This window comes from Marmota marmota, unplaced genomic scaffold, assembly GCF_001458135.2.
Source record: "Marmota marmota marmota unplaced genomic scaffold, marMar, whole genome shotgun sequence".
Classification (NCBI taxonomy): Eukaryota; Metazoa; Chordata; class Mammalia; order Rodentia; family Sciuridae; genus Marmota; species Marmota marmota.
Window position 1 is genome coordinate 37,628,995 of NW_025999949.1, and position 22,073 is coordinate 37,651,067.

At 53.5% G+C, this 22,073-nt stretch overlaps 3 protein-coding genes and 1 long non-coding RNA gene across 13 annotated transcripts in view; 2 read left to right on the forward strand and 2 right to left on the reverse strand.

The window, feature by feature from the left end:
* Positions 1-1,207, reverse strand: part of LOC107143009 — a 15,649-nt gene extending 14,442 nt beyond the window's left edge. For 4 of the 6 annotated variants that reach the window (XR_007347294.1, XR_007347298.1, XR_007347296.1 and 1 more), the window contains exons 1-2: positions 365-693; positions 13-106 (exon numbers count right to left, since the gene is read on the reverse strand). This is a non-coding gene — a long non-coding RNA (uncharacterized LOC107143009). Of the gene's footprint in view, positions 1-12; positions 107-364; positions 694-1,002 lie in introns of those variants that run through there. The other 2 variants (XR_007347297.1, XR_007347295.1) reach the window with 2 other exon arrangements.
* The window catches only part of Spatc1 (spermatogenesis and centriole associated 1), a 20,094-nt gene extending 4,646 nt beyond the window's left edge, over positions 1-15,448 (forward strand). The window contains exons 2-4 of the mRNA XM_048802331.1: positions 6,018-7,298; positions 7,432-7,571; positions 14,709-15,448. Of these exons, the coding sequence (XP_048658288.1) occupies positions 6,018-7,298; positions 7,432-7,571; positions 14,709-15,038 (1,751 nt within the window). The 3' untranslated portion in view covers positions 15,039-15,448. The remainder of the gene's footprint in view (positions 1-6,017; positions 7,299-7,431; positions 7,572-14,708) is intronic.
* Positions 6,982-22,073, reverse strand: part of Oplah (5-oxoprolinase, ATP-hydrolysing) — a 26,009-nt gene continuing 10,917 nt past the window's right edge. For 2 of the 4 annotated variants that reach the window (XM_015486601.2, XM_048802328.1), the window contains exons 21-27: positions 21,905-22,051; positions 21,688-21,822; positions 21,337-21,486; positions 21,062-21,219; positions 20,819-20,979; positions 20,561-20,658; positions 20,138-20,344 (exon numbers count right to left, since the gene is read on the reverse strand). In XM_015486601.2, the coding sequence (XP_015342087.1) occupies positions 20,198-20,344; positions 20,561-20,658; positions 20,819-20,979; positions 21,062-21,219; positions 21,337-21,486; positions 21,688-21,822; positions 21,905-22,051 (996 nt within the window). In that variant the 3' untranslated portion in view covers positions 20,138-20,197. Of the gene's footprint in view, positions 6,994-20,137; positions 20,345-20,560; positions 20,659-20,818; positions 20,980-21,061; positions 21,220-21,336; positions 21,487-21,670; positions 21,823-21,904; positions 22,052-22,073 lie in introns of those variants that run through there. The other 2 variants (XR_007347292.1, XM_048802329.1) reach the window with 2 other exon arrangements.
* Positions 17,717-20,483, forward strand: LOC107143011 (sphingomyelin phosphodiesterase 5). 2 transcript variants are annotated; one of them, XM_015486604.2, is made up of 7 exons: positions 17,718-18,820; positions 18,915-18,987; positions 19,233-19,373; positions 19,447-19,536; positions 19,632-19,695; positions 19,778-19,913; positions 19,987-20,483. In XM_015486604.2, exons 1-7 carry the CDS (start codon positions 17,999-18,001, stop codon positions 20,077-20,079), a joined length of 1,419 nt encoding a protein of 472 aa, XP_015342090.1. In that variant the 5' UTR covers positions 17,718-17,998; the 3' UTR covers positions 20,080-20,483. The 2 variants fall into 2 exon arrangements, with proteins under 2 accessions (XP_015342089.1, XP_015342090.1); XM_015486603.2 differs by having other exon boundaries at positions 17,717-18,820; positions 19,778-20,483.

A 22,073-nucleotide genomic window follows, 5' to 3' on the forward strand; every position in this document is an offset into this window, starting at 1 on the left:
GCAGGCACCAACCTTGTACCTTCTACGCATATGGTGGTCTGGGGGCAGCAGGCAGATGGAGTACTGAAGCCAGTCCAACCAGAGCGTAGGCACATTTCAGACTATGCTGTTGAGAGGAAGGTGGAGGTGAGGAAGGCTGTCACAGAGGAGAAAAAATAAAGAGGTCAGTGTACTAGAGATCCGGAAAGGCTCAAGGACCAGGTGGCTGGGAATCATTTTCCAAGCAAGCCAGAAGGTACAACTGTGTGGTCAGAGGGAGCAATCTGTGTGGCCAGAACTCAGTAAATGTTGGTTGTTGGCCAAATTAACTTCACCAAGAAGAAACAGGTGCCAAGAGTTTCAGATCTTGGCGGCCCACTCCTACCTGGGAGGTAAAGCCAGCACAGGAGTCTAAACTGTAGGCCGCCTGGGACTTGCTAAGAGGCCTGCACTGGGATGTCTCTGGGAGGCTGCTGAAGTATCAGAGGGAGAGAGGAAACGAGGTCCAAATGCTAGAACAGTGTGGAAAACCGGCTCCTGCCCACGCTGGTCAGATCTGGCTCCTCTGGGCAGGTGACAGGTGGTCTGAGTGGCACAAGCCAAGCGGGCCAGACAGCAGTCAGCATGAACAGGACAGAAAGGGTGGGGGCCTGCCCGGCTCTGGCTGCTGGCACCCTCCTCCCCTCCGTCTCCTGCTCCTGCCGGCCTCGGGCACGNGCCCTCCTCCCACCTCAACGGGACCCTCCCCCCTCAGGGGACCCTCTCCCCCCTCGGGACGCTCCCCCCTCGGGACCCTCTCCCCCTCGGGTCCTCTCCCCCACTCAGGGACCCTCCCCCACTCAGGGACCCTCCCCCCTCAGGGACCCTCTCCCCCTCGGGACCCTCCCCCCATCAGGGGCCCTCTCCCCCTCGGGACCCTTCCCCCCCTTGAGACCCTCCCCCTTCGGGGACCGGGACCCTTCCCTCCTCACGAACTCCCCTCACGGACCCTCCCCACCACATTCCCGCAACCGCTGTGGAAACCTCGGCTGGAGACACCTTCGCTCCTCCTCTCCCGGGCCTCCTCGCTTCCCGCCCCCGGCAGCGGCGTCGCGCTAGGACCCGGGCGGCCCCAAGCCGGCCAGGCCCCCTGCCTTGCTCTGGCCCCGCCCCTCGGCCCCTCCCCTGCCGCTTGGCACCGACTCTGCCACAGGACATCTGGCCCCGCCCCAGGACCCGCCCATCATCAAGCTCCGCCCTCAAGGCGTGGTCCCGCCCCTCTGGGCCCCCGCTCCCAGCACAAAGTCCGGGGGTGGTCTCCTGCTGCGGCCCGGCACCGAGGGGCGGCCGAGCCGGGCGGGAAGCGGAGGGGCCTAGGGGGCCGGGCGCGGCCAGCCAGGTGCCTGTGCGCGGGGAAGACAGGTTGGGGGGAACCAGAAGTTCCAACAGTCTGAAACGCGACCTACTGCCTTAATCTCAGACATTTGCTTTTATTTTTAAACTCACTTGTCTGACGTGACAACTCTTTCTGGACCCTAAATAATTAAAACGAAGCCGAACGCGGTGGCGCACGCCTGTCATCCCAGCGCTGGGGAGGCCGAGGCAGGAGGATGGCGAGTTCAAACCAGCCTCAGCAAAAGCCGCAGCAAAAGCAAGGAGCTAAGCAACTCAGTGAGACCCTGTCTCTAAATAAAATACATGTGGCTCAGTGGCCGAATGCCCCTGAGTTCAATCCCCAGTGCCAAATAATGATAATAATATGAACAAACAAATGCAGCAAATCTGAAGCTCTCTGCAAGGATCTGGTACTGTACTTTTTATGGACTCGCCCATTCTAGGCATTCCGTGTCATCTGGATCATGGCCTTCTATGACTGGCTCCTTTCAGGAGGCGTGTTCCAGCCTGGGCTTGCGGGGCTTTACTCCGTGATAGGAATGGACTCCGTTTTGTGTGTCCATTCATCAGTTTATGGACTTTGGGTGGCTTCCTCCTCTATGAACGTGCAGGTGTGAGTTTTTGGGCAGTCATGTTTTCCTTTCTCTTCTTGTGTATCAAGGAGTACAATTACTGGGTCATATGGTAACTTTATGTTTAACTCTCGGAGAAACTGCCAGATTGTTTTCCAATGACTGCATCATTTTATAGTCCCTCCAGCAATGTATCAGGATTCTCATCTCTCCAAATCTTTGCCAATACTTGTAATCATGTGATTATTTTTAATTTTAGCCCTCCTAGTGGGTGTGAAGTGGTATTGCACTGTGGTTTTGATTTTCATTTCCTTGCTAATAATGCTGACCCTGATCATATGCTTATTGGTCATCTGTATGTCTTTGAAAAAAAAAATGCCTATTCAGATAAATTTGACTATTTGGCTTTTTTATATTCATTTTTTAGTTGTAGGTGGACACAATACCTTTATTCATTTATTTTTATGTGGTGCTGAGGATCGAACCAAGGGCCTTGTACAAGCTAGGTGAGCGTTCTACACTGAGCCACAACCCCAGCCCTGGACTGTTTGTCCTTTTATTGATGAGTTGTGGGAGTTCTTCATATATGCTAGTTACAGTCTCTTATCAAATATATATCTTGCAAATATTTTCTTCCCACTTTGTGGGTTATGGATTGTCTTTTCACTTTCTTGATGATGTCTTTTAAAACATAATCCGATTTGTTTGTTTCTCTTGTTGGTCTTGCTTTCAGTCCTTTTTTTCTAGTTCCTTAAAGTGTACAGTTAGGATATTGTTGGTGGTGGTGGTGTTGTTTTGGAGTACCAGAGATTGAACTCAGGAGCACTCAACCACTGAGCCACATCCCCAGCCCTATTTCTATTTTGTATTTTATTTAAAGACAGGTTCTCACTGAGTTGCTTAGCACCTTGATCTTGCTGAAGCTGGCTTTGAACTTGTGATCCTCCTTTCCCCAGCCGCTGGGATTATAGGTGTGTGCCACCTTGCCCTGTTTACAGTTACATTACTGACCTGAGATTTTTAAAAAATAGGCATTTATAGCTATACAATTCACTGTTAAGTACTGCCCTTGCTATCTCCCATACATTTTGGGGGTTTGTTTTTTGTTTTTGGTACTGGGGATTGAACCCAGAGGCACTTTACCACTGAGCCATATCCTCAGTCCTTTTTATTTTATTTTTTTTTATTTTGAGTCAGCATTTTGCTAAATTGCCCAGACTAGCCCTGAACTTGAAATTCTCCTGCCTCAGGCCTCCCAAATTGCTGGGATTACAGGCTTGTACCATGGTACCTGGCTCCATAAATTTTGATATGTCATGCTTTCAGTTTCATTTATCTCAAAGTATTTTTAAAATTTCTGTTGATTCTTTAATCTCATTTTTTTTTTACTTTTTTTATTTTAACATTTTTTTTTAGTTGTCGGTGGACCTTTATTTTATTTATTTATATGTGGTGCTGAGAATCGAACCCAGGGCCTCACATGTAATAGCAAACATTACCACTGAGCCACAACCCCAGCCCCATCTCATTGGTTATTTAAGCGTGCTTTTAGTTTCCACAAATTAGTGAATTTTCCAGGTTTCTTTCTGTTTTTATTTCTGGTTTCATTCCATTATGTTCAGAGACAGTACTTTTATTTCAATCTTTTTAAATTTATTGAGACTTTTTTCCCCCTCATATGTGGCCTACCCTGGAGAATGTTCGATGTGCATTGGAGAAGAATGTGTCTTCTGCCATTGTTGGGCGGAATGCCCCATGTCTGTTAGGTCTATTTTTCTTCTCTTTTCTGTTCCCATTACTGAAAGTGAGTATTAAACTCTACAAGTCTTAATGTAAAAATTATCTATTTTCCCCTTCAATTTTTTCTTCTTCTCCTCTTTGTCCTCCTCCTCCTCCTCTCCCCTTCCTCCTCTTCCTTCTACCTTCTACTGGGGGTTGAACCAATGATGTCCTTCTTTGCCTTTTATAACAATTTTTATTTAAAATATATTTTATCTGATATTAGTATAATTACCCAGCTCTATTTTGGTAAGGATTTGCATGGAATATCTTTTTTCCATTCTTTCATCTTCAATCTATTTGTGACTTTTAATATAAAATGAGTCTCGATGTATTGAGTCTTTTTTCAAAAATTCATTCTGCCAGTCTTTGCCTGTTGATTAGAGATTTCAATGCATTTTTTAAAAAAATTCCTAATAAGAGCCAGGTATGGAGGCACACATCCGTAATCCCAGCAGCTCAGGAGGCTAATGTAGGAGGATCACGAGTTCAAAGCCAGCCTCAACAATTTAGCAAGGCCCTAAGCAACTCAGCAAGACCCTGTCTCTAAATAAAACATTTTTTAAAAAGGACTGGGGGGCTGAGTCTGTGGCTCAGCGGTAGTGCACTTGCCTGGCATGTATGAGTCACTGGGTTCGATTCTCAGTACTGCACATAAATAAATAAAAAATAAAGGTCTATCAACAACTAAAAAAGAGATGCACACCTGCTGTTGAATCTCTCTGGGGTATATAGACCAGCTCTGTTAATTACATAATCCATTCCCTGTGCCACTGGTCCTTCTGGACCTGGGTCAGCTACCCCCCTGCCCGGGTCCCTGTGGTTCTTGCGCTGTATGTTCTGGTGCGTACTTTCTGTGACTTGCACCCTTGGTGGTCATAGAGTCTCCTTCTTTATAGTGCTTATTGATTTTATCTGGAATTCAACTTGGACCAAAACTCAGGTTGAGCCATTTCCTCTGTGGAAGTTGGCCAAGGTCTGTCCCATCTCCCTCACCCTTTTGGCCCAGTGACCTACATGGGTCATTTTCCCAGAGGACAACTACCTCCAGTTTGTACAGAGCCTGTGAATTAAGAACAGGTTTTACATTTTCAAAGGGTTGAAAAAAATCAAAACAAGAATACTGTTTCATAACACATGAAAAGTACATGAAATTCAAAAATTAGGGAACATAAATAAAGTCTTATTGCCACATATCCTTAGTCATTTACTTCCAAATGACTGGTTTTCTTTGGCTGCTTTTGCAGAACAGCAAAAGAACAGCAGACTTGCAACAGAGACCATGTGGCCAGCCAAGTGAGAAATATTTACCAATTGACCCTTTACAGAAAATGTTCTCCAACCCCTGGTTTCTATAAACATGTCGAAAAAGTCTGCTAGGTAATGGGAAGCTCTTGATTAGGGACTAACCATGGAATGATTGGACTGTCAGAGAGTTTTCCTATTTCTCACTTGTCTGTATTTCCAGTCTTTCCCTATAGTAAGTGTGTCCTATTTTTATGACAATATCAGCAAAGTGGAAGTTTTCACTAAAATTGCATATTATCAAAACCTTGCTGCACTCTACCTCCTTAGCTCTGCACCTCCTCAGGGACTCTCCCCCAAACAGGAGTCATCTGAAGGTGCTCTCCTCCAGAACTCATGGAGAATGGGCTCCTAGGCCCCCACATGAGGGTCCAGGAGTGTAAAGAAATGAGTCTGGGCCTCTTAGGGTACATGGCAGGGCCCAACCTGCATCCCCTATTCAGGTAGTCTGTGCATGGCCCTGGGCTAGGTGAGGCTCTGCGTGTTGCAACACTGACCCCCTAGGGGGTCCTACCAAGTGGGCTCATCTCTCTCCACCGGAGGCCCAGTTCACTCCTCCCCTTCATAGACCAGAAGGGCCACCTTGGCCACCTGAGAGTCCTGCCACTGGGAAACCCTTCTTTCTTGGGTGAGAGGTCAGTGGCTCAGTACAGTGAGAACAACTAAGGAGGAGGGCTGTGAACCGTCCCTATGATCTGGAGCGGGACAGGCAGAACAGTCAGTCTGGGAGGACTAACTAGAGAATCAGGGCTGGACACAAGATGCTAGGGACTGAGAAGGCAGGGAAGACCCGCTCACAGATCCTCCATGGCAGCTGCCCTGGAATCCCCTCAGAGGCAGGGGTACATTGCTCTAACCATCCAGAGCAGTGAGGCTCAGGGAGGTCAAGTCACCAGAGTCAGACAAGCACTTTGGCCAGGCCCTAGAAGGGTAGGAGAGCCCATGACTGCCTCCGTTGCTCCTGGCAGGACTCGCCTGGGGTCTCAGTGCTCTCTCTGTGTCCCCCAGGTGTCTTCCTGCCCCCGTCCCCAGCTGCAGCAGCAAACGAACAAGTCCTGGAAGAAGTGGGGGTTGTGGCCCTGGCACCCCTGGCAGACATGCTGAGCAGCCCACAACCCAGCCCTGCAGTGGGCTCCTTTGTGAGCTCCATGATGGGCCCTCTCAACACGCTGCTGTCCAACCCGGTGCCTGTGTCACAGAGCAGCCCACTCACCAGCCTCCTGACCGGCCCCCTGAGCAGCCACCTGGCCAGCCCCTTAGCAATGACCCCAGGGGGCACCCTGACCAGCCTGCCCTCTACTGGCCCCCTGAGCAGCCACCTGGCCAGCCCCATCACAGTGACCCCTGGGGCCACCTTGACCAACTCCCTGGGCCTAACCTCCACCGGCTCCCTGAGTCCAGGCAGCCCCTTGGCCAGCACCCTGGCAGGCCCCATGGCTGTGTCTCAGAGCAGTCCCCTGATGACCCCCATGGCAGGCCCAGTAGCCGTCTCTCTGAGCAGCCCCCTGCTCACCTCCGCAGCTGCCCCCCTAGGTGTCTCTCAGAACTTTCTGGCCAGCCCCATGGGCGGCCTGATTGTGCCAGAGGCCCCAGGGGTACGGCTGGCAGACACGCTCCAAGGAGGTCACTCTGGGCCCCTTTCCTCAGCTGGTGCAGGGCCCACCATCAACTCCAAAGGTAATGGGGTGCCAGGCAGGGGCAGGGGTTCCCTAGGGAGGCCAGATCCTGCACCCACCCTGCCTCACTCTAACCCCCTCCTCTCATTTCTGCCTCCCCAACCAGTCACACTCGCCAGTGAACACCCCCAGCCAATCCAGGAACCAGAACCCCTCAGCGTGACATTTGTGGGTGCACCCCTCCAGACCTCCACCCCGGTGGGCATCATGGCCATGCCTGGTCCCACGACAGCCTTGTATGGCACCGCGGATGCCCGAATCCAGCCCGGTGTCCCCCAGGGACAGATGGTCCCTGCCTCTATCCCTACCTCCCCAACTGCCTCTCCTGCTGGCACAGTCCCTGCCCCCACCCCCCAAGCTGCCACCAACTGCACCCCCTCAGGCACCATCCCCACCCCTCCCCGAGTGCAGCAGTCTCCCAGCCGGCCCTTGCCTGTCCCCCATTCTCCTCCACGCAACCCCCAATCCTCACCACGTACCTCATCCTCCCCGGCTTCGGTGAATGACACCCGGGGGTATTCACGTACCACGGAACCATCTCGGAAAGGCCTCCTGGAGTTGGAGCGGAAGATGGCCCACCGCAAGACGAGCAAGTTCCCCGACAGTACCCGAGGTCAGTGAGGCCACCAGGGGCTCACTGTGAGTCTGGGGGCTCCTAGGCCATCTCCCCTGCCACCCACCTGGGCTGTTGACCACAGCCCCACTCCATCCATCCACCGCTCACCCACGTCCCCTGTCATCCCCAGAGTCGAAGCTGCTGGCCTGGGAGAGGCTGGTGGGGGAGATCGCCTTCCAGCTGGACCGCAGGATCCTGTCCAGCATCTTCCCGGAGCGCGTACGCCTCTACGGCTTCACTGTCTCCAACATTCCAGAGAAGATCATCCAGGTGTGTGGCTGTCCGTCTCCCACACACTCCCAGGGGGCTGAAGGGACTGGGCAGTGTGCTGGCCCAGGAGGAGACACACTGGGGACACTGCCCTCAAGTGAAGCTAACATGTTAGAATCCAAGGAGACCCTGGGATGGAAGAAGCCAGTGCTCAATCCAAGTGGCCAGCAGGTGTCCAGGGCATCTGGCAGTGAGAGCCTTTGGTCCAGCCCTAAAAGCCTCCCCAAAGAAGGGCTGAGCAGGGAGGGTTCCAAGCACAGGCAGGTGACTCTTCTCTCCTCTGGATGGGCAGCCCTAATCCCCAGAGGCTTGAGGAGTACTGTGACCTCCCCAGATTGGCACAGCCAACTTCCTCCCCAGTCCTGTGGGTGTCCTCAAGGATCACTGGGGACCACAGGAAACAGGCCCCAGAGCCATGCAGCAGCTGGCGGACTTGTTCCGAGGCCCAAGGCTAATTCCGGTGTATTTTCCCAGGATGCATCCACTTACCTCCTTCCGTGTCAGCATGGAGGACGATGTTTGACAAACAGGAGCCTTTTGTGGGTAGTTTGGGAAGAATTCACTTTTGGTTGCATTTGGGACTTTGGCTTGATTTTGGGTATATAGGTTTGAGCTTTCTTTTTCCATAGGTTAAAGTGTCCTTTGGTTAAGTAGTTAATATTAATATGACCAGAATTTTCAGCTTTTGCCCTTAATGTTTGTATTCTTCGCGTCTCATTTAAGAAATCTTCTCATCAGAAGGTCCTAAAAGCATTCTGTATTTTCTGTACTCTAATCCCCTGAATTTTCTCCTAAGGATGTGAAGGTTTTTCTTCACTTAGGTCTTTGACTGCCCTGTAACTGATCATAGTGGTGTGGGTTAAAATGGGTGGTACTTCTCCCCAGCCTGGACAACCCCTGGTCTTCCCCAGAAGCCAGCCTCACACAGAGGAACCACCAGATTGAAATGACCCCAAGGTAGTAAGTAGCCATAGTGAGAGCCTCAGCTAGTAGGTGTAGAGGACAGCCCTGAGGCCTGAGGAACAGCCACACAGAAGGACAGGGGTACTGTGATCAGAAGACAGACAGGGCTGTGTGGATAGAATGATTGCAGCAGCTGAGAGTTTCTTTTGAGGGGCATAGCCAATCCACTGGGACCCCACAGTATTCTGCTGGTGAGGGCAACTGGCCAGGTCTCCAGGCTCAGAGCTGTAGAAGCCCAGCACTGCCAGGCTAAGGGGGTACCCAGCACCTACCTCTTTCCCTCTTCCAGGCCTGCACCTGTGTGGGCTCTGCAGTCTGCCCCACCCAGCCCATGCTGCCCTCATGAGAGGTACTGGAGCTGGACACTGCTCCAAGCAGGCCCACCTTGATTTTCTCTCAATCATCTTAGCTCTTCCTATTTAGTGTGAGCTTTCACAGTGAAAACATCAAGTCTTAGGAAAAACCTGGTTCAAATTTTGAGTAGTTTTGCATTGATATATGGATTAAACTACATTGATTGATAGATTACACATACATTTCTCTCCCTCCCTTTCTCTCTCTCCCTCCCCCCATCCCTCCCTCCCCCTCGCCCACTCCCTTCGGTACTGGGGATTGAACCCAGGGTGCTTTCCATACAGTTATACCCTCAGTCCTTTTATTTATTTTTATTTTTTTATTTTGAGACACTCTGGCTAAGTTGCCCAGGCCGGCCTTACTTAAGATGAGCCCCTGGAGCAGATGGGATCTCAGGCTCTGCTGTTGTGCCTGGCTTAGATTACACATCTTGACAGTGCTGGCTACCCCTCAGCACCTTGTTGCTGGAGTCAGTGGCACCCTCTTTGGTGGAGTCTCTAGTTGACAACCCTCTGCGGTGTCCCAGAGCAGTGCTGCTGTGCCACAGTGCAGATTGGCTAGGGCAATTCAGAACCTGGTGGAAGCACAATGCTTGGCGTCTCTAAATGCTGGCATCTGGTGTCTAATTGGCAAGGACTACATTTGATTATAAGCAGAAGTCTAGTTGTCCATGGAGAAATTGGATAGTAAACCATGAAAAAAGGATTCCTATTGTTTGCTGCTTAAAAGGAAGATGATAAAATGCATGGGCCTTTGATGTGGGGGTGGTCTGTGTGTGTCCCTCTTTATGGTGTTTCTCTACCCTTGACAGGGAAGTTACTGCTTAGGTTGTAGAATTTAACAATCACAGCTCTAAGGCACAAATCATTAGGAAAGAGCTAATGTGCATCAGGCAATACTTCTCTGGTGCCCATGGAAGTCAAAGCCAGCATGGTGCCCACGGAGCCCCACTGACAGCCTCTGGGCATCTCACCATCACCAAGACACAAGTCACTCAGCCCAAGAGCCTCCATCACCAATTCCAGACCCACTGGCCATTCTCCTGTCAGCAGAGACCCTCATTCCTCCTGGGAAGCAGCTCTCCCAGTGCTCTCCTGCAGAGAAGTGGCTTTGCAAACCTGGGGGACACCCAGGCTGGCCCTCTGCAGGGTTCATGTGGGCTGACTGATGTCACACTTGAGAACCAGTTATTTGCCCCCTGGTCTCAGGCTGGGTGATTTGTTGATTCCTATCTGCATCTAATTCCACTTTCCCCAGCCCTTTATTTAGCAGACAGTTGTAATTCTTCTATTCCTTTCTCTTTAATTAAATTTATATTATTTATTATTTTTTTTTAAAGAAAGAGAGAGAATTTTAATATTTATTTTTTAGTTTTCGGCGGACACAACATCTTTGTTTGTATGTGGTGCTGAAGATCGAACCCGGGCCGCACCCATGCCAGGCGAGCGCGCTACCGCTTGAGCCACATCCCCAGCCCATTTTTTTAAAAATTGATTTTATTATTCTTTTTAAATACATGACAACAGTGGAATGCATTACAATCCTTATTACACATATAGAGCACAATTTTTTGTATCTCTGTATTTAAAGTATGTTCACATCAATTTATGCCATTATACATGTACTTTTTTTGCATTACAATTCTTAATACACACATATATACCACAATTTTTCATATCTCTGTATTATTATTATTTTGATACCAGAGATTGGATCCAGGGGTGCTTAACCACTGAGCCACATCCCCAGCCATTTTTATCTTTTATTTTAGGACAGAGTCTCACTGAATTGCTTAGGGCTCTAAGTTTCTGAGGCTGGCTTTGAACTAGTGATCCTCCTCCTGCCTCAGTCTCCCAAGCCTCTGGGATTACAGGTGTGCATCACCATGCCCAGCTAAATTTATTTTAACAAAAAAAAAAACATAAAAATTGTACATATTATTGGCATGCCATATAATGTGTCCCCTCATGTATACATTGTTTAATCAGGTTAAACATATCTGCTCAATCTGTCTCTGGCACAGGGATAGAAACCCCCAGCCTTGTCTATGCTAAGCAAGCTGTGTACCACAGGCCTATACCCCCAGACCTATAGCTTTTTTTTTTATAGTTGTAGATGGAAACAATATGTTTATTTTATTTGTTTACTTTTATGTGGTGCTGAGGATTGAACCCAGTGCCTCACATGAACTAGGCGAGTGCTCCACCACTGAGCCCCAGCCGCGGCCCACTAAATCTTGTGTATCATACTAGCTTCTATTGTCCAGGTTGTTGGACAGAGTATTTGAAAGCAGCAGATCACAGAGGCAATTTCTCCCATATTTACACTGACAAGGAACGCCAGTCTCCTCACTAAGCATGAGTTTGTGCTAGACTATTCAGCAGGTCTTCTCAGGCAAATCAGTGGTCTTGGTGGCTGAACCCACACGAGCTGATGTAAGTAAAGAAGGGTTTTAGTGAATGTCTGGGTGGTCAGAAAAGCTTCAAGGAAACCGGGCGTGGTGGCCCACACCTGTAATCCTATCGGCTCGGGAGGCTGAGGCAGGAGGATGGCGAGTTCAAAGGCAGCCTTAGCAATGGCAAGGTGCTAAGCAACTCTCTAAATAAAATACAAATAGAGCTGGAGAATGGGGCTCAGTGGTTGAGGGTCCCTGAGTTCAATCCCTGGTACCTTTCCCCCACAAAAAAAGCAAAATTTCAAGGACACAAACTTGTGCTTGTGTGCTACACTGCCCGGACAAACGCTGACACACCAGAAGATTTTCCTAGTGGACACACTATGAGCACCACTGCCCAGGACAGTGTGCAAACACCCAGCAAGAAGCCCCTAGTCAAGCACAGCTGTCCCTAAAGAACCAGTGCCATGTCCACGTGCTCCCCCAAGACCGCTCCCCGGCACTCTCCACCTCCACCTGCCTGGCAGAAGCCCAGCCACCAGACTCAAGTCTGGAAGAGCCCAGCTCCCCGTTAGGAAGGCACAGACAGTGCAGAACAGCTGCTGAGCAACACCAGTGTCTGCCGCCTCAGGTTCAGAGCTTTCCTGCAGTCTCTCACAGAACCATGCTGTGGTTTTTTCATGAACAGATTCTGACTTTTCTAGGATGTTTTTTCTGTCTCACATTGAGATGTCGCAGGCTCCCCGCTCCTTCTCCTCTTAATGTTCTGAGACATGAAAAGCTTTCTGCACGACAGACTACACATTCCTGATGTTTAATGCACTGGGGTGCGGTCAAGTCCTCTGCAGTTCTACTCGTGGGTCAGGGACCACGCCAAATGGCTGTGACCAACGCAGGGCAGCAGTAAGCCAGCACTTGTCTGCCCACAGTCCTCGGCCTCACTCCTTCCTCTGGGCTCTCCAGGGCACTCCCGGTCCTAAACTACGTGCTGCAGGACTCAGTCTGTCACCTGTTGGGTGGGTTCTTGTATCAGAAGAGTCAGAGAAAAGCTGGGATGTGAACAAAGCTCTCCGCTCTTCTGCTGGGCACCAGGGGGGCGTCACGTGGGGGACGAAACCCCAGTGCTCAGCTCTTATGGCATCTGGGTAGGTGGGACCAGCCTCTTGGTGTCACCCCAGGCAGAGGTGGGTGACAGTTGGCCTGGCTCTCCTCCTCCTGCCTCTTCAGTGCCATGCCTTGCCAGCTGAAGCCTCCACCTGGGGTGTGCTTTTTACCTTTATGCTAATAAAGGTAACTGCAGGTCACTTGTTGACCATTCTATACATGTGCTTGCTCTCCCCCCTGGAATTTGCTCCTGATCATCTGGGAAAATCACTACGATTATTTTGAAAACGGCAGAATATTGTTAGGTCTTCTGACAGTGTCTTCTCTGTGTCTCTGTGGACCAGAGTCTCAGGAGGCTGCACTGACTTCCCAACCTGCCATCCTCCTGAGTGTGATCTTACTCCCTTGGCCTTGAAGACTGGCCCACTACTGAAGTCCTAATTTGGGGGTGCATCTTTTAAGACTTGGAGCTAGGCTGGCTGTCTCATTCCCTGCTGAGAGATTTTTGCCCCCTTAATCTTATATCTTTTTTGATGGGAGTTGAGTACCAGGGATTGAATTCAGGGGCACTGAGCCACACCCCAGCCCTATGTTGTATTTTATTTAGAGACAGGGTCTTGCTGAGATGCTTAGCACCTCACTTTTGCTGAGCCTGGCCTCAAACTTGGTAATCCTCCTGCCTTAGCCTCCTGAGCCACTGGGATTAAAGGTGTGCACACAGCGCCTAGCTTTAACCTTAAATCTTTTTTTTTTTTTTAATATTTTCCCTTAGTTGTTGATAGATCTTTATTTTATTTATTTATACATGGTGCTGAGAATCGAACCCAGTGCCACACACATGCAAGGCAAGTGTGCTACTGCTGAGCCCCAGCCCCAGCCCCAAACCTTAAATCTTAAGGGGTCCTATTTTTTAGTAAGATAACTCTCAGGTCCAGGGGCCAAGTCAGCCACCAGGAGGCAGGGCTCACAACCAGTTTCATCTCATTGGCTGGAATTTAGTGATGTGCAGGCCACTGCAGAATGGGGGCCTGTGGCCTTGGCTGGGAGTTCCTCACCTAAAAGCAGAGGGACTTCTGCTCTGGCTCTTCAGTGAAGTAAGTCTACTTTGACCAATTTTGTTTTGCTGATCCTATTGATCCTTTGGCTTCTGTTTCCTAATTTCTGCTATTTTTTTAATATTTATTTTTTAGGTAGAGGTGGACACAATATCTTTATTTATTTATATGCAGTGCTGAGGATGGAACCCAGGGCCCACACATGCTAGACGAGCACTCCACAACCCCAGCCACCAATTTCTGCTATTTTTTATTTCCTTCCTTGGACTTCCTTTAGTTTTGTTTTGATATTTATCTTGCTTGTGTTGAGTACCTACATCATTTTGTTTTATTTCTTTTATTCATCTCCTTTGTTTTAAAATAAATACATTTAGGGGAATGAAGTTCCTTCTAATCAGGGAGATCTTCAAAATATTTAACAACCAGGGACTGGGGCTGGGGCTCAGTGGTAGTGTACTTCCTGGCATGTGTGAGGCCCTGGGTTCGATTCTCAGCACCACATATAAATAATAAAGGTCCATCAACAACTAAGTCTGGAAGAGCCTCAGCTTCCAGTCAGGAAAGCCCAGAACAACAGAACAACAAGTACAACAGAAGCACCAAGCAATCAGGGGCATCCTGGCCAGCAGCAGTCACTGCCTGGCTGGGGTGGGAAGACCCAGGGACTCTCCTGGTGTCCAGGTCCAGGTGGCAGACCCTCAGTGCTGGGGTCCAGAGTGCTTGGCTGGCATCCTTCATTCAGTGTCGGGAGGAAAGCAAACCCCACAAGGGGTGTGAGACAGGATGTCCTGAGGACAGAGTCCAGGCTGGGAAGCAGAGGCCTCCAGAGGAGACTGAGAAGGAGCAGGGAGGGGGGAGCCAGGAGGGGTCCTGGGAGAGGCCTCAAGACTTGCAGTCAGGCAACTGTGGGGGTTTGAAGAGCCTCTCATTTTCCCCAGTGCCTCCAGACTTTCAGCCATAGTCCCTGTCCTCAGCCCAGTCCCAAATTCCTGGTGGTGAATGGAGCAGGCCACAGGATTGGGGTATCCCAGGAACTTGGCGGAGCCACTGGCCCTGCCTGGATAGAGCTGGGGGGCTTCTCTGTCAGGCTCAGTCCCTGAGCTCCTCTACCCACCAGATCCCTCCAGCCTGTCACCCAGGACCTCCTCCCTGCACACCCCCTGGGTGGTCAACAGCCATACCACACACACACCCTTACTCCTCTCTTCCCCTTGCCTGTGTGCTGAAGTGAGGAAGGAGGGCTCCTGAAGACCACTCTCCCCACAGGCATCCCTGAACCCCAGTGACCACAAGCTGGACGAGGAGCTGTGCCAGACACTCACTCAGCGCTACGTGAGCATCATGAACAGGCTGCAGAGTCTGGGCTACAATGGGCGGGTACATCCTGCGCTGACAGAGCAGCTGGTGAATGCGTATGGCATCCTGCGTGAGAGGCCTGAGCTGGCCGCATCAGAGGGCGGCTCCTACACTGTGGACTTCCTGCAGCGCGTGCTGGTGGAGACAGTGCACCCCAGCATGCTCACTGACGCGCTGCTGTTGCTCTCGTGCCTCAATCAGCTGGCACACGATGATGGCAAGCCAATGTTCATCTGGTGACGCTGGTGCCCCGCTGGCCAGGCTCACTCTGCCCCACACCCCTGTACACGGCCATTAAAGCTTCCCACAAATACTAGGCTAGTCAATGATCCCATGCTGCACTCCTATGATGTTAGCTGGGGGGCTCCCCATACCCCTGCACCTTGCTCCTTAAATCCTGCCACCCTGGCACCCACACTTACCCTGGGGCCCTTGGAAGGAGCTCCCAGATCAAGGCTGAGCAGCCATCTGGCTAAGGGGGTTGGTTGGAAGTCCCCCAGGTTCCCTTTACTTGGTGATGGGAGCAAGCAGCAGGCCCTCTGAGACTTGGAACAAGAAGAGCAAGAATCCTGAAGGAGATTGGAGCAAGCAGGCAGGGAGTCCTCCCTCCATGCCGAGCAGGGACTAGGGGCCAGGAAGGAAGGAACTTGAGGGCAGGAGGGCAGTAGAGGGAGGCGAACCTGCTGCCCCTGGCCAGGCAGGCAACTGAACCAAAGTCACTCATGTGAATTTAGTGTGACACAAAATACCACGCAGACAGAGAATACCTTTTTATAAGCTTCAGGACGGCTTCCCTGGCTCCCCATCTCAGGCTCCCACAAGGGGAGCAAGAGAAAGGAGAGGCTGATGAGAGCGAGCACATTCTGGGGTTGGCTTTTATTGGGGGATGCTGTTTTGTAGAACATTCTATCCAAAAGGGCAAGGGGTAGGATTACAAAGGAACAGGTGAGTGTAACTTGACCCCAGTGGATAACCCTACTCCTGGAGTCATGCCTCATTATCTGGAGTGGAGGTAAAGCCCAAGTTATTGCAGGGCACAATAGTTGTTCAGTATCTCTTGCTCAGGACTTAAGGGCATGTCTTTCCAGAGCGGCTCCCGACAGCAACCAGAAGAAAGCTGGCTCCATCTTGGGAGGCTGAGGCAGGAAGATGGCAAATCCAATGGGCAGCTTAGCAAGACCCTGTCTCAAAATTAAAGGGCTGAGGGTGTAGTTCAGTGGTAGAGTGCCCCTGGGTTCAGGGGTTCAATGTCTGGTACTGCAAAAAGGGGAGAGAGCTTGTAAGAAGAGAGGGGAAAAAAGAGGGGAGGGGAGGGGAGAAGAGAGTGGGGAGGGGAGAAGAGCCGAGGAGGGAGGAGGGGAGGGGAGGAAAGGAGAGAAGAGCAGGAGGGGAGGGGAGAAAACTGCCTTACCCACCCAAACCTGGGCAGAGAGCAGTCAGGGAGAAAGCAGCCCCTCCCCCAAATGCCTAAGGTCTGGAAAGAAAAGACCCCCTTCACAGGGTCCATGGATCTGGGGTGGGGAATTCAGAAGTAGGGAGGGCTGAACTACCAGCTTCTGGGGCTGAGGTTGGATGGGGAAGCAGGAGAGGTGAGGAGAAAGGATGGATGGGGGTCAGATGGAATGCTTGAGGTAGCCTGTGGAGTGAGATGGGAAGGGTGTGAGCTGGGGGGTGCAGGCCTGGACAGGCTGAAAGAGGCATGAGAGGGCTGGGGTTGTGGCTCAGCGGTAGAGCACTCGCATGTGCGAGAACCTGGGTTCGATCCTCGGCACCACGTAAAAATATATGAATAAAATAAGGGTATTGTGTCCAACTACAACTAAAAAATAAATGTTTAAAAAAAAAAAGAAGAAGCATGAGAAACAGGGGCAGTGTGGGCAAGCTCAGAGTCCTACCTAAGGGAAGCTGTAGAGGCCAGAGCTGAGATGGGAAGGCAGAAATAAGGCCCCCAAGTGAGGAGGGTCCTAGAACATTGGTGTTTGCCAATCAGTGAGTGAAAAGCAAGGAAAGAAGAAGCCACAGGGGTTGGGTTTAAACAGGGATCCTGCCAGCAACCAGTGAGGAACCCAGGTGCCAGGTGTGCTGAGGCTCTCCTGCTGGGATGCCCAGGCCACAGGAGCTATGGCCTTCTGCCCTCCTGGCTCCTAGTCCTCCTGAGACTTTCAGGGTTCCAACTAGACAGCTCAGTCTCTTGCTCAGCCTCTTGGAAGGGGACGAAATAAGTCGATCCAGAGAGCAACATTTGGAACCATCCTGGCTAGATGAGGCCCAGAAGCTCCTTCACCTCCCTGCCTACCTGAATAGCAACCCTAATCCAAACCTGCAGGACAGTTTAAGAGTCACTGTACACAGCCGAGGGCAGGGTGGGTGGTGGTTCACAGTCCAAAGTATAAAAGTGGGCATCCAAGGGAGCCAAGCAGAGCCTGTGAGCTCCAGGCCACACTGTCCTATCAACTTAGGGTCAGTGCGGGAAGGCTCAGCGAATAGGGAGCTGGCTCCCTCCTGGCTCGCGTGCCCAGGTGGACTGGCCTTGCAGGGCGGAACCTACCGTCTCTCTCCCCATATTGGAAGCTTCTTGGGGTAGGATCACAGGACCACCACCAGCCCTTTGAGGGGACACTGTGGGGATCTGGGCCGGGCAGTGTTTACACCTCTCTGAGCCCGAGTCCGTCTCCCATTGGTGCTGGGTGCTAGCGATCAGTCCCCTAGCACCGCAGGGCCAGAAAGATGGGCAGGAGCGGGGTGCAGCAGGGGCGGGGTGGATGCTGCGCTTTGGGTAGCGAGAGCATCCGGCAGGTGGGGGGAGGGGGAGATGAACAGCCGGGTTCAACCCTCACCCCTCTTACGCGGGGCGGAGCCACATTCCTCCTCGCAGCCTCGGGTGGACTGGGCGGAGCAAGATAGGCTTGGGGCGGGGCTGCAAGACTAGGGTCCTTTTCACTTTCCGTTTTGTTTTTCCAACAGCCACCGAAGTTGCGGGCAGGTAAAACCAGGGACTTCCTCGACCCTGGCTTTGGCCTGCGTCGGAACCGCCAGGCTCGCTGGGAACAGCGCCCAACCGGTTCCTCAAACAGGTTGTGCCACGTGGCCTTGACCCGTGACACCCCTGCAGCTCGCGCCGATTTGCCGACAATTCGACTCGCACTCTCGGAGCGAATGAGTCTTCTGGGCGGCTTCTCAGCCAGACAGCCCCGAGCGCTATGCAAACCCAGTCCGACTGGCCTCCGGTGACCGACGACATCCTGCGGCCTTCGCCTTTTGCGCATCCTGGGCTGCACACCCTCCATTGCGTGGCCCGCGTGCTGCTCTTCCCGACCTACTGGGCTCTGGACCAGTTGATTGGCTGCTGGGCACCAACAGCGCGCCCCAGCAGGCTGAGAGCAGCAGCTGGCGGCGGGATGGCGCTGCTGCTGCTCCTGCTAGTTGGCCTACCGCTGGCGTTGCCTGGCTTGCTACTCTGGCTGCCGCTGCAGGCCTGTCGCCGCCCCTTCTGCTACCAGCCCCCTCCTCCGTGCTGGGTGCCGCCCACGCCCTGGCGCCCGTGCGCTGAGTTTGCGCGCTGCTTTGTCTTCCTCACTGCCAACCTGTGCCTGCTCCCCGACGGGCTGGCGCGCTTCAGCAATCTGCCACACAGCCAACAACGCGCAGAGGCCATTGGCGCTACGCTGTTAAACGGCCTACGGCCCTCGCTTTATGGAGCTACCGGATGCAGCCCACAAAGGCTTGGGGAGCCAGGCGGGACGCTGACGGCCCAGATGCCCGCGGGGCTGGACTTTGTGTGCCTGCAGGAGGTGTTCGATATTCGCGCAGCTCGACGCCTGGTGCGCTGCTTGGCTCCGAATCTGGGCCCGGTGCTGTATGACGTAGGCACACTTGGCCTACAGCCTGGGCCATACTTAAAACTGCTAGGCAGCGGGCTCCTGCTGGCTTCCCGCTACCCGCTTCTGCGTGCCAACTTCCGTTGCTTTCCCAATGCGCGTCGCGAGGACGCCTTTGCCTCCAAGGGTCTACTATCCGCTCAGGTATATTCCCACAGGCTGTGTGCTCTGGCCCTGGATGGGGTGAGCTGTTGGGCCGAATGGGCAATGAAAGCTGGTACTGTTGGTGGTGTTGCAGGTGCAACTGGGCATCCTGGACGGGCACCGCGTAGTGGGATTCCTGCATTGCACGCATTTACATGCACCCACTGGTGAGCCCTGTGGGAAGGATTGTTGGACGGTAGCCAGGCCCTCCTACGGCCCCTCTTTCGCAGCAGGCCTACCCTTATTTGCACCTCTCTTTCCCACTGCCCTAGTAATGGCAACTCCCAAGAAGTGCCTGGGTGGGTGCAGAGACCCCAGTCTAGCGGGAACCAGGTGTCCAGGATGTGGATCCTCAACCTGGGCCGAATAGAAGGCGGCACACCTCTACCCCCACCCTCCACCCCTTCCGTAGAGGATGGGCTCTTGCGCTGCAAACAGCTGACGCTGCTACTGGACTGGGCAGAGCAGTTTGAGGCCGAGAGCCGCCAGAGTGGTGAGGCTGTGGCCTTTAGTGTGCTTCTGGGTGACCTAAATTTTGACAACTGCTCAAAAGGTGAGGAGCTTAGCTGGGGGAGGCGAGGCCAAAAGGCCCAGCCCCGCCCACTGAACGCTGGTCTTATGTGCAGACCACGCACAGGAGCAGGGGCACAAACTCTTTCGCTGTTTCCGGGATCCCTGCCGGCTGAGCACACGCCAGGATCAGCCTTGGGCCTTGGGTATGCGTCAGGGGGTTGGGGGGGAGGGGTGGCCCCTCCAGGGATTCATCAGCTAGGCACCTGCTGATTCAACCACCCCCACCCGCCCCCCACAGGAACCATCCTAAGCACCTCCACCCTCCACCAATCAGTAGCTAGCTCACCGGAGATGCTGCGGAGGTGAGTGGAGCGCTGGGAGCCAAGCACTGCTGGCTGCGCCTGGAGGAGCGCCCCAGCCTTGGTGACAACGCCCCTCCCCTAGGGCCCTAGAGCAGGAGAAAGGGCGCCACCTCTACCTGGCAGGCCCTCCCCGCGGAGGCCGTCGGGCTAACCCCTGGCTGGGCCGGCGTCTGGACTACATCACCTACCGGGAAATGCCTGGGAGTGTGCTGATTCCAGTAAGTGCCAGAGTTCAGGACTGCTGGGCTTGCTGGCACTGGAACCATCCCTCAACCTGGTTCCTGCCCCCAGGAAGTGGAACAGGTTATGTTTAGTACAGCCCTGGCGGGGCTCACAGACCACCTGACCGTGGGCCTGCAGCTCCGAGTTTCGGCGCTCTCCTGACACTGGCACAAGGACAAAGGATGCTGCCGGCAACACAGACCACAAGGCAGAGCACGAGTTTGGCCTGACAGCCGTGTCCCACAACTGGGCGATGTAAGGGATCTTTATTAGGGGGGCCTCACACAGCCTCTTGGGCCCTGCGGTACTCATAGACACTACCCCGCTCTGAGAAGGCAGGGGATTGTGGGGGCGAGCCCTGCGATGGGGCAGGGTCCTCTGGGTTCCCGTAGCCACCACCTCCAGGGGTATGAAGGCAGAACACATCCTGTGGAGAGAGGCGGGTTCAGAACAGGCTTGACCCTTCCCAGCCCGAGCAGCATTCATCATCTTAACGTTTGGACCCCAGAGACCCGGCATATGACCCACTGCCCTTCGGGAACCAAATTAAACTCGCTATCTGGTTATTTCTGCACCTCTGTTCATTCTCCTTGGAATGGGGGAAAATAAGGGAGGTGGCGAACAGCACGGCTGCACCCCTTACCCCCGGGTACACTGACACCGACGTCTTCCCGCCAAGGTTCACAGTGCGGCCATCCTTTCGGATCAGCAGGTTTAGGCCCCTGGCGCCAGGCTCACCCCCTGCAGGGAAAGAGGAGCTGGATGGTCAGGGAGGAAAGGTAGAGAAGGAGATGGAGAGTCAGGGGAAAACACGACTGGCGGGTGGAAGAGAGGCGGGGGAGCGCGAATGCAGCAGTGAGTAGGGAACAGACTGGTCTGGAGGGGTTGGGGAGCCGCCCACCCTGAAGGCCATATGGCTGGAAGGCCCGGCGTTCTGTGAGCACCGACAGCAGCGCCTCTTCGCGGAAGAGCAGCTCGCGGACCACGCCGTCGCCGCCCCGGAATCGGCCTCGGCCCCCAGAGCCCGGCCTCAGTTCAAAGCGGCGCAAGACGACCGGGTACCTACGCGTACGAAGGGCTCAGCTCAGCTGAACCCAAGCTCGGCCCCATCCTAGCTGCCTAGCCCCTGGCGCGCGTAGCTCACCGGCTCTCCAGTATCTCCGGGTCGGTGATGCGCGTGTTGGTCATGTGGCTGTGCACGCCGCTGCGTCCGTGCCAGCCGGGGCCCGCACCTGCGCCGCCCGCTACCGTCTCGTAGTACCCCATATGGGCATTGCCCAGGGTCACGTTGTTCATGCAGCCCTGGCAGGAGCAAGCCTTAACTGCACCTGGCTGGGGCGGGGATCCGCTTCCAGCAGGCCCTCGCCCTCCCAGAGTTCCCAGAAGCCCCCAGGGCCGCACCCACCCTGCCTATCACACCTGGGAGGCAGCGCAGGCCCCGAAGGCCGCCAGGATGACGTCTACCACACGCTGTGACGTGAGCACGTTGCCGCCCACCACCGCTGCCTCTGAGGATGGGTCCAGGATGGAGCCTCTAGGAATCACCACCCGCACAGGTGCCAGGCAGCCCTGTGCATGGGCAAGCAGCTCTCAGGGGCAAATGGGGCTGGGTCCCTCTCTGATTCCAAGAGAAACATGCCCACCTCCCGGGCTCAGTCCATGTTGGGCTGACCTTGACCCCACACACACTCAGGGTGACCTCCAGCCTAAGGTTCACCTGCTGACCTCGCACTGGTAGGGACCGACCTCAGACTCCACGCCCCTGCGAACCTGGTTGAGTGGGATGTCACGGCCCACAAGACAGCGCAAGCAGTAGATGAGGGCCGACAGCGTTATGGCCCGCGGGGCATTGAGGTTGCCAAACACCTCCGGCCCAGTGCCACTGAAGTCAAATACAGCACTGCCCTGCCCAGGAAGGAGAAGGGTGAAGGCATCAGCAGTGGGGTGGCGCAGAAAGTTCCCTCCCTGTCTCCCAACTAGGTCTGACCTGACTCAGGTTGATTTGAACTCGGAGGTGTATAGGAGAGCCATCATCCATGTGGTCCTCCGCAGACACCTCAAGGGGTAGGCCCCGAGCCTGCCGGGAGGTTCCAAAGGCCCGCAGCATGTCACGCACTGCCAGCTCTGCATTTGCCTGGCAGGGAGAGGGTCCCATG

What these genes read in the sequence shown, in the direction of transcription:
- LOC107143011 (XM_015486603.2), top strand. Translation starts at nt 17,999, where the DNA reads ATGCAAACCCAGTCCGACTGGCCTCCGGTGACCGACGACATCCTGCGG. An exon ending in AGGGTCTACTATCCGCTCAG is followed by an intron (nt 18,821 to 18,914) that starts GTATATTCCCAC and finishes GTGGTGTTGCAG; the next exon opens with GTGCAACTGGGCATCCTGGA. An exon ending in GCATTTACATGCACCCACTG is followed by an intron (nt 18,988 to 19,232) that starts GTGAGCCCTGTG and finishes CCCCTTCCGTAG; the next exon opens with AGGATGGGCTCTTGCGCTGC.